At 36.8% G+C, this 10,292-nt stretch overlaps 2 protein-coding genes across 5 annotated transcripts; one reads left to right on the top strand and one right to left on the bottom strand.

The window, feature by feature from the left end:
* The first annotated feature begins 962 nt into the window (after positions 1-962).
* Positions 963-7,780, top strand: LOC111369166 (protein MLN51 homolog). Of its 4 annotated transcripts, none has more exons than XM_022990785.1 (11): positions 963-1,727; positions 3,324-3,426; positions 3,535-3,758; positions 3,862-4,694; positions 4,898-5,012; positions 5,189-5,314; positions 5,555-5,610; positions 5,696-5,741; positions 5,904-6,120; positions 7,232-7,312; positions 7,408-7,780. In XM_022990785.1, exons 1-9 carry the CDS (start codon positions 1,198-1,200, stop codon positions 5,929-5,931), a joined length of 2,061 nt encoding a protein of 686 aa, XP_022846553.1. In that variant the 5' UTR covers positions 963-1,197; the 3' UTR covers positions 5,932-6,120; positions 7,232-7,312; positions 7,408-7,780. The 4 variants fall into 4 exon arrangements, with proteins under 4 accessions (XP_022846553.1, XP_022846625.1, XP_022846438.1 ...); XM_022990857.1 differs by having other exon boundaries at positions 7,232-7,277; positions 7,408-7,769; XM_022990670.1 differs by having other exon boundaries at positions 964-1,727; positions 7,228-7,312.
* Positions 7,781-8,545: 765 nt separating this feature from the next.
* On the bottom strand, positions 8,546-9,775 carry LOC111393045 (putative F-box protein At1g67623). Its single transcript, XM_023018750.1, has 3 exons — positions 9,583-9,775; positions 9,331-9,496; positions 8,546-9,250 (listed from the first exon to the last, which is right to left on the bottom strand). Exons 1-3 carry the CDS (start codon positions 9,729-9,731, stop codon positions 8,840-8,842), a joined length of 726 nt encoding a protein of 241 aa, XP_022874518.1. The 5' UTR covers positions 9,732-9,775; the 3' UTR covers positions 8,546-8,839.
* Positions 9,776-10,292: the final 517 nt, after the last annotated feature.

Consider the following 10,292-nt stretch of genomic DNA (forward strand, 5'->3'; position numbering starts at 1 on the left):
GGTGTACCCACTGCCACACACAATGATTGTAGCAAAGAAAGAGACGGGGGATCAATGACCGTGAATTATTGGAAAGTGCGTAGAATATTATGGAATATTTTAGAAATTATTTGGCTGAAAAGGTATTTTTATATAAAAATTATGACTTCTGGCATTATCATTTTTCAAGAGATGCCTCTTTTTAAATATAGAGACTAATTTCAATAGTTGTGTCTCTTCCATAGATTGTGTCTTTTGAGACAAATCTTTTCAACATCTATATGTTGACCCCATATGTTTAGATTTAATCATTCAGGAATTTCAATTCATTCCATAATTCCATATTATTCATTTCATGTCAAGTTACTTAAAATACTTTGTAGAAATGATTATGTCTTGCATCAAAGTCACGTTTATGATAGAGAGGGAATTCCGTTCGAGTTCGCTGATCGGAGCCATTTGGAGTGCTCCTATGACTTGACGTAGTCGTTATATTTTGGAAGATAATTGTTGGAAAACCGTTAGCACCGATGCGGGTCATCTTAAGGATTAAGTGTCAAACACTTGCCTCGATTAAAAATTCACCACTTGCATATTTCTTCCTTCACTTTCTGATTTCTCTTAATTATGGTTTGATTTCAGAAACTGCTTAACATTATTTACATATTTGTTCTGCAAGGTTTGATTTAAAAAATAATTTGCTTTCGTTCAAGAATCAAAAAAGATAAATACATATTCATGCATTCGGATTCGGTAACTATTATTATTTTGCTTCTCAAATTCTATTTCGGTAAGTTGAAATTACGGTTAGATTTCACGTAAATAAACGGTATGTTTTTGTGAATATAATATGCACATAATCGGTGTATTTCCCAAACAGAGGTTAATTAAAGTAAGGGGACCCAATTGCAATTTTAGTAGAATTAGAATGACCAAAATTGAAACTAACCACCGGGAGACTTCACCCCGTGAACAAATACGCATAAATCAGGAACCCCCAATAAATCTATCCACAAAATGGGGAAAAAGCTAGGGTTTTCTACACCCTAATCGAAGCCTCAAAAAATTTAGAATTGGATTTTGAAACTAGTAGTGACTCACTCATCGTAATTCTATATCAATTTTGAAACCCATTCAAAAATTTGGGCTAGAGGGATTTATTTTTTCTGTGGAATTTGTGTGAATAGTTGGAAATTCGCAACTTTTTGTGTTTAATTAATGAGTGGGGAAGCGATGGCGGATGAGTACGAGAGCGATCCGGAGGAGGCAAAGCTTTCATTGAATTTGCGGAGAAGAGAGGCGAGCGACGATGAAGAGGAGGTGGAGATTGGAAAAAGAGAAGAGCCTGGAGAGAAATCAAGACGTAGTTTGGAGTCAGATTTGGAATCAGATGGCCAAGGTGGTGCTGCGGAGTATGAGGATGAATTAGAGGAGGAAGAAGAACAGGAGTATTATGAGGAGGAGGATGAGTATGCAGAGGAGCAAATTGAGGAGTTGGAGTATGAAGAGCAAGGTGGTGGCGGTGGAGAGTCAGTGGAAACTAAAGGAGGGGTTGAGGGAGATATAATAGAGGAAAAGCTTTTGAAGAATGATGCAGATGAGATCAGGAATAATAATAATAATAATATTAATGATGGTCAGCAGGTGGAGGAGGAGAAGAAGGTGACTGAGCCATATGCAGTGCCCACTGCAGGGGCATTTTACATGCACGATGATAGGTTTGGGGACAATGCTGGTGGGCGAAACAGGTATTTTCAACGTCCCTAATTCACGATGTGTTGACTCGAGTTAGTTGATTTGCAATGCTAGGCTGTTTGGGGTTAGTTATCATTGGTGTATGAACTTGTTTGGTGGTTTCATGTCATGTGAAGTTCAAACTACAAATTATGTTGTCATTAATATTATTGAGTAATGCCTGCATAAGTGGGATTTCTAGTGGAACTTTCTTTGGTTTGTGGATTTATAGAACATCTGTTCTTAGTTTGCAGTTTTATATAAACTCATATGTTCAACTTAAGCTGCCGACAAGTTCACCTATCCATACAGCTCATACTGTACTAATGCAAGCACTTTTGAATAGCGCGACCAAAAATCTTCTGGGAACATCTTAGGGTTGAGTCAATGAGGTGGGAAATACAGCTTTGTAGATTTTCCGTTTAAAAAATTCTCCCACTTGGTAGGGACAGGCCTAAAGCAAAAACGTCCTACAATTAGTAGTAAAAAAGTAGCCCAAATCTGTCCTATAATATTGAGCTAATTAAACAAATTCTGAAAATGTATAAGCTTTACTCTTAATATCACAAAAATCACAGAGTTTACTATAAAATTGATTCACAGTAAAGTAACTTGAGCTTTAATTCTGTGTTTAAAAATGCTAAATAGGGTTTTGAGGTGTTTCGGCTTTCCTAGGCAAGGCATAGGCCTCGACATGATTTAAGGTGTACCGCTTACCTCTCATCATAAATTAGTCAAAAGATAACAAAATTATGAAATATACTTATAGCCAAAAATCATCTTAAAAATTCGTAAAAATATATTACAACAAAAGTAAAAGTCTAGTTTGCAACTTTAACCTTAATCAGCAATGGTGCATAGATTAATTTAGAAAGTAAATATCATGTGATGGGACAAAATTCACCACTAAAATTAAAAGTCGAACAAATGAAATAAGTCACAAATGACCAACTGTTTGTGAATTCTACTTGTGCTGACTCTAAGTTAATAGAAAAATTGAAGAATATAAAGCACAGAGTTAACAAGAAAAAGTTAGAAAAGAGTGAAGTCACATAACACAAGTATCGTGTCGCCAGCCGTTTGTTGTGGTAAAGGGTTGTGAAAAAGTTGCAACTTCAGATAAAGACCTGAAGTACACAAGTACTAGGAGCATATTTGGTAGTGTTTATAACCTGTGAGTCCTGTAGGATTTGTGGATGATAAGGGGTAGTATGTTGTGTGTCCAATGGATAAAAAGTATGTTTGACTAGCTTAAAAAAGTGAAGCTTTGCTATACATGCACTAGGTTTAGTCTCACTGTTGGGCTATAATGCATTGTAGCAATTTTAGATTAATATTATATTCTCCTCACTCGATGTGCTAGAGATATTTATTTATCGTACACATCCGAAGAACAAACCATAATTTGTTCTAATGATAAGACTGTATGAGGAGTGGGTAAGCACGCATACAAACACAAAAATGATAGAATGTAGTCCTGAAATATTTCTAAGTTCCAATACAATGTTGCTCTAGGATTCGATGTTTTAACCTTTATTGCTCTCATCCTATTGATATATTAGGTTAGCACGCAAAGAAAATGATCTTCATGTGAATTTTATTTTATTCAGGCGAACTCTTGGTGGAAGAAAGTTATGGGAGTCTAAAGATGATCGGAAATGGGGGCATGATAAGTTTGAGGAGCTGACGATTCAGGAAAGGCATTATGAAGAGGTGAGTATTTTCACTGAATCACCATCAGGGTTAATGTGTGTGTATTTCCTCATGCGTGTATTTTTATCATGATCTTTTGGTCTCCTGATATGCGCTGTCATATTCCAGCGTAGGAGGACTTCTAGGGGTCGTAACCGGGGTCGCGGTAGAAATAGAGGTGCAGACATTGGATCTTCACGAGAGCATAGGCTCAAAGCATTCAATAATAACAACAATCAGAATAGTTATAACAATCACGGCAATGCTCCGAAGGGTGTGAGGGGGCGAGGACCTCAGAAGTATCGGCCAACTTTTAGAAGCAATAATGAGGCACCTCGTGCACAAAACAAACAGTGAGTATAAACCAACATTTATTCTTGTTCTTTCCTTTTTTTCGGGTGGGGCTAGGCTCATCAAGTTTCTTCACTTACATTTATCCTTCCATTTGTCTATTAGATCTGGAAGATCAACTGAAAAACCTTCACATGTTAGCTCTGGGAGAACTGGCATATCTGTGTCAAAAGTAGCACCTGATGCGAATCCACCTAGAAAACAAGTGTTTCCATCAAACTTAAGCATTACTTCTCCTCCATTTTATCCCTCTGGTTCTTCCACAAAAGAGACCACTTTGTCACAGAGAGGGGATGCCCAAGCTGGCACAACTAGTCGGAATGTTCAATCATCTGCTTCTGGTGAGAGTTTTCCAATTGCTCAATCCGCCACATTGCTGCAGGGAAAGGATATGGTGGATTCTATTGGCACGAATAAGCTTTATATTGATGGTTCAGTTTCTACAGTGGCTGGGAAGCCTTTCAACACCATGCAAATGCTGCCATCTTCTTCATCAATGAACTCTACTCAACCTCCACCTCTGCGGGGTCAAGGGAGAGGGGGGAATTCTTCGGCGCAAATGACATACAAGCCAGTTGTTTCTAATAATCAAGTCAACAGGGGTTTTCCACCAACCCAGCAACAAACTGTTCAGAGAAATCCTGTTCGAAGTCGGCCTCAATCTTCTTTTTATTCTTCTGGTCAGCAATTTCCGCGTCTTGATGGTGGATCACAAACTTCTCCACCAAAAGCAGTAGCTATAGAATCATTTGAACCTATAGAGCTGGAATCTTCTTCAGACTCGGGTAAATCCAAGACTGCATTGGTTGCTAAAGGAAAAAGTAGTGTTCAAGTTGGTGGAAGGGGCCCCTTTCTATATAGTGGAGCTCAGGTTATGGGGGCCTCTGGAAATGTGGGCAGTGGTAATGGTGATCAAAATTTCCCTGCTTTCTTGCCAGGTAAGTTGGTAGAGAGTATCTTACAAAGAAAGTGCCACCATCACAATTCACTCACTGAGCCTGATTTTCATTCGAGTTGCCTTTTGGAGTTTTGACTCTTGCACATTTTGCAAGTTAAACTATAATTACTTCATAGTGAGTGGTCTGTGTGGCTCATGTCTTTTACCTTAAAAAATGATTATTGCTGTTTGGTGGATTATTAGTTATGCAATTTGGAGGCCAGCACCCTGGTGGCATTGGAGTTCCTACTGTTGGCATGGCGTACCCTGGATATGTAGCTCAATCACAACTTGGTTTAGGGAATTCTGAAATGACTTGGTAATATTTGTATCACTACTCAACCTTCCACACCACACACAGGCTTGTACCATCAAGTCCAAATGGTGACAAAACATCTCCATGCAAACTTGATCTGTCTGCTTCATATGGGACGAAATTTATTTTATAATCTTTGTTCTTTTTCGTCGAAGTAATATATTTTTAATGACATTCAGGTTACCAGTTTTAGCTGGTGCTGCTGGGGCTCTAGGGACAACATTTGGTTCACCATATCTCTCTCTTGATGGTTCATACAATGCTCATCAATCTGGACAGACATCCTCTGTACCAGCTGCCTCAAGGTCGGTAGGACAGCTGCCACTTTCCTGTCCACTTTTTCCCTGTTTGCTAGTTTACACTTTTCAGTTGATATTGTAAAATACTTGTTTAGATTTTTTTTCCTTCTCTCTTTATTTCTGCATCCAATTTTCTTTCTAATAGCTGCATTCTTTTACCACACTTGTCTTATAGTGGATGGACTATAATTGTTTTCTTTTCCCAATTATGTGGGAGTAAATAGTTAATTTTGTTATTTGATGCAGCAAAGAAAACAATGCAACTAAAATTGATAATGATGGGAAGCCCATACATAGGCCTGGTAAGATATATTCAACTTTCCTTTTTTCCTGTGCAATTGTTACACTTCTCTTTTCCCTGATGTAGCTGAATATTTTCATCTGCAGAGATTGCAAATGATGACTTTGGGCAGCGGCAGAAGAATCCTCGCAGGCAAGTTGATCTTTCTTTTGCATGCAGCATGTTTAGGAGAGAGATCACTTTTTGTACTTCACTGTTTTCCTATTTTCTCTAAAGATATACAGTTATCTTGTTTCTAATGCAATATGAATTTTCTCATTATAATATCGAGTTTTTGTTTAATGCTCTGTGCAGATATACAGAGATGAAGTTTGACCAGTGAAATAATTAGTTTGGTGAAACCTGTTTGAATAAGCAGATTAAGCCTAATTTCACTGTCAAAACCTCTTCCATATGTTGGGTGTTGCTGAGTTTCTTAGTGCTTTTGGTGCTACAGGCCTTCCTCCTAGCCCTTTGTGTTGTCCAGTTTTGATCTGGAGCACTTTGGGCCGCATATATTGAGATAACTTAGGTAATAGCTCTTTTCTTTCTTGGTTCTGAAGACTGATATAAGTAAAATGAAACCTCTGTGCATATTCCCTCTTCCAATGGTTTTGGATCCTGCACGTGTAGATGTTCTTTTGTTCCACTGATCTTGATAAAATCAGGATTATTTGAGTTAATAACCCAAATAGTCACTGAACTTTGCAAAAACATTTCATGGGATCACTGAACTTTAAAAATCACTTAAGTTATTACTGAACTTTGCAAAAGTTTTTCACGAGGTCGCTGAACTTTGCAAAAGGTTTCCACAGGATCATTGAACTTTAAAAATTATCCCATTTATCACTCACTCAGTGACCCCTAGGAAATTTTTTGCAAGGTTCAATGATCCCGTGGAAATCTTTTGCAAAATTCAGTGATGAATGGAGTGATTTCTAAAGTTCAATGACCACGTGTAAACTTTTTGCAAAGTTCAGTGATGACTTAGATAATTTTTAAAGATCAGTGACCTCGTGAAAACTTTTTGCAAAGTTCCATGACCATTTGGATTATTAACCCGGATTATTTTTTAATCCAAGCTGTGCGACCATCCTTTCTGAATTATGACAAGTAAAAAAGATTATGTTGAAGAATAACAAATTGCCAAGCTAATCTAGTTAAACAAACTGATAATTTACAAGCCATTCTGTTCTTTATACAATTTATTGTCGGTTTATGGTACTACTTATGAAATTGGGATGTAAACTGTTAGTCCAGATGATTTCATAACATCTCGATTCCCACAATGAGAACTTTTTAATATGTTGTTGGAATATTATGGTTTTCGGTTGGCTTCTTTTTTTGCATCTTCTCGAAAATGCATAACAAATGAGATTTTATTCCAAATTGGGGATTCTACTTTCAATCTTTTTCTTCTGAGCTACTGCTATTTATTTCAATGTCTCGGGTTTGTGTACTTGTTATCCTCCATTCTCTTTTCTGACTTTTTTTGGCCAGGTATATAAAAACTGCCGATCATTTTGCATAATGATAGCTACTTTTTATCTTTTCTTCCGGAGCACATATTATGTGTATTAATTTGTCTCAAGTTTGTGTAATTATCATCTCCATTCTCTTTTCTGGTTTTACTGTCCAGGTAGATTGCAAAATGCCTAGTCGTGCTGCTTAAATAAAATAAGAGTGCAGGTATCTTGGGTGGCTGTTCCTTGTTCTTATATGCTGTAAGAGCATCAAAAAACTGAAGAATCTTTTTGTTTATTGACACTAACATTTCAAGTTGGACATATGCATGACTCGTCCTTATTTTCAAATGCAGGTTCTTGCCCGTTAATTATTTAGTGAAGCTTGCGAGAATTGTCATTTGGCTTCAAATATTATGGAAAAATGGAAATACCAAAAATTGTTGTGCAGCAGCTGTGTGTGTTTGGTGGAATAAGTCCTTTTGTTCGTTCTTATAAATGTTAGTAGAGTTTCCTTACATTCCGTTCGTTTGTGTTGCCTACTGCCCGGAGGTTTTGAAAGTACTTGCATTTTATGTATTTTAATAGAAACAGAGCTAACTCAATCCAGAACTACGTGGATTGATTATAAAGATTGCTGTTCTTTGATCCTGTATTGATGTTGAAAACAAACTTTGTTTGCGAACTATATCCGAGTATTTGATTATTGATCATTCAAGTGTTTGGTTCTCTAGTTTTGTACAAGTTTGTTGTTGGACATGAACCCTATTTCGCCCAAGTTGTTTTGGAACCCAAAAAAAGAAGCGGTTTTTTGCTGTTTACTTATAGTGCCACTTGTAAATGCTTCGACCCATGGATGCTTTGGTACTCCACTATTTATCATCAAAGTCATACCCATTTCGACTAAACTTTGTCTTAGTTTGTTAACTCAGTCCATTTTAATTAAGTTTTGACTGAAGATAAATTTGGCACGCAACTAAAATAAAGTGGTCCACCTGAAATTTTGCCGAAAGCTAAGTATTGCTAGTGTATGTAACACTTGGAACATTTCTCCTTAAGGTAGGGAAAGCCAAGTTGCTAGGGGTTTATAAATATTTTATTTGTATTTTTTTCCTTCCTGGTTCCTAGACAAACTGAACAAGCGGCTCGCACAGGGAAATTTCAGCTCGGCTTGTGTGTGCTTATCCCATTTAACATTCTTGTAAATAAAGTAAGTGTGAAACCTCCCATTGTTGATACGATAAGAAAATTTTACTTAATTTTCAACAACAGTTGTACATTCAGAGAACAATTCTAACTTTCTTATAACCTAATTAAACTACATATACAAAAGTTGGATTCCATTCCAACAATTTGATATGAAACCTATGCTAGAATTTGAATTACATGGAATACCGTTGGATTTTATATGCAATAATAGAGAAGTGAAATGAACAAGAATTTAACACAATTCGATGATGTTCCTAAGGAACGAAACGAAGATATTTTATCGAGTATGAATAATAATAAAGTTACATCATCAGTATTTATACTAACACAAGCCATACAAGACTCTATACTTTGTATAAGATTTAAGAAAATAGCCATGTATCGTCCTTGGCAAACAAACAGTATATTAAAACTTGAAAAGGTCGATGTCGTCGCACCACTCCGTTTCACTCGATGCTCTCCGTTCCCCTGCACTCCACTCCGCTTTGGCATTGGTAATTTGATCCAGTAAACATGTATTCTACTTTATATAAACCACATACACAGCAAATACTCAACCCGAACTAATCTTAAACAAGATTACAAGGTACTAGGAAGCACATCAAATATAAAAGCAAGTTCTGTATCACATATACAACCATCACACGACATATCTTCTTCCTCAAACTCAGTTGAAGGCCAACCTTGTTTCTTCGCGTGCTGATCTCTCTGGGTACAGCATATCGGCCGATGATATATAACAAGAGAATTCTTTATCCAAATCATCCTCAATATTTCTATTAGAAATCTGCGGCAACGCTTCACCCTTTTCCTGAAGATCCTTGATTTCTTCATTCCACTTAATACTGATATTCCCTTCTGTTTCTTTTCATCCTCGCCAAATAGAAAGATTATACTGATAACATAAAGTGCTCCGACGTGTCCTAACCTTGCAGCAGTCGTCAAGTACTCGGAAGCCGATTCCAACCGGTTCCGACTAAAGTAATCAACCTGTAACGAATAAATATATTAAAGTTTTTGCAATCAAGAACTCGAAAATCAGACCTAATGAATTTTGTTTTAAAACGTACCACTCCTCTTCTATAAAGATATTCTGGATTTCCACATTCCCAACACTTATCCAAGAAAGATTTTTCCTCTTCAGTTTGAGACTTCCATTGCACAACTGGAAACTTTGCGAGAGATACATGTCGATATACGTAAGAATCCTCGGCTATTTCCCTTAATACTTTGCAGCTGCAAAAAGGAAAATTGAAAGTTACAAACAAACGCATTGGCAACACATTGTTATGGTAACAAATAATCAGATGTTGGTAATATACCTCAACTTGACATTCGTTATATCTGTTAGCGAATCCGTCGCTACTCGAGCCAAAATATCACTAACAATTTCTCTCGGGATAGTCTCGATTATTGAGATGACGCGGTTTGTGTTCTTGCATGTAGTTTTTCGTGTCCTACGTCTTCTCATCCTTCTAGATTGGCCTTCGGTAAATTCCCGAAGTTAACTGGAGAATCTGGACAGCGATTTTTTTTTGTATGGGCGGTGTTTCAAGTTATATATAGGAGAAATTTTTGCATGTACCAATCCTTGAAGGACAAGGAAAGAGGTGTTTGAGATTATTTTGGATAGGGATGGAATGTTACCATATTTGATCACAATTTGGCATTAAAAATAATTACTTATTTTGTCTCCAAGTCGAGTGATTCACTATATATATATATATATATATATATTTTTTTTTTTTTTTAAACAAAATTATAGGATATGATTTAGACATCAACTCTTCTACACTGACAGGGGCCTGTTGAGCAGATTAATTCTTAAGACATTGTTTGGACGAGTAGTGTTTTTCAATGAGGGATGAGAGACTATTGAATTGACAAAGGTTAAATTCAATCCTTTGTAGGAGTGGGTACAGTGCGTTGGTTCGATTTTTGGCCTTACCCATACTCGAATAGAAGATTTCGGTTTCTTGAATATTCAACCTAAACTGACCTAATATATGGCTCTAAAATCGAACTAACCCGA

This window comes from Olea europaea, chromosome 1 (genome assembly GCF_002742605.1).
Source record: "Olea europaea var. sylvestris chromosome 1, O_europaea_v1, whole genome shotgun sequence".
In the NCBI taxonomy this organism is placed as follows: domain Eukaryota; kingdom Viridiplantae; phylum Streptophyta; class Magnoliopsida; order Lamiales; family Oleaceae; genus Olea; species Olea europaea.

What these genes read in the sequence shown, in the direction of transcription:
- LOC111393045 (XM_023018750.1), bottom strand. Translation starts at nt 9,731, where the DNA reads ATGAGAAGACGTAGGACACGAAAAACTACATGCAAGAACACAAACCGC. An exon ending in ATAACGAATGTCAAGTTGAG is followed by an intron (nt 9,497 to 9,582) that starts GTATATTACCAA and finishes TCCTTTTTGCAG; the next exon opens with CTGCAAAGTATTAAGGGAAA. An exon ending in ATCTTTATAGAAGAGGAGTG is followed by an intron (nt 9,251 to 9,330) that starts GTACGTTTTAAA and finishes TATTCGTTACAG; the next exon opens with GTTGATTACTTTAGTCGGAA.
- LOC111369166 (XM_022990785.1), top strand. Translation starts at nt 1,198, where the DNA reads ATGAGTGGGGAAGCGATGGCGGATGAGTACGAGAGCGATCCGGAGGAG. An exon ending in AGGAAAGGCATTATGAAGAG is followed by an intron (nt 3,427 to 3,534) that starts GTGAGTATTTTC and finishes GTCATATTCCAG; the next exon opens with CGTAGGAGGACTTCTAGGGG. An exon ending in TTTCCCTGCTTTCTTGCCAG is followed by an intron (nt 4,695 to 4,897) that starts GTAAGTTGGTAG and finishes GTGGATTATTAG; the next exon opens with TTATGCAATTTGGAGGCCAG.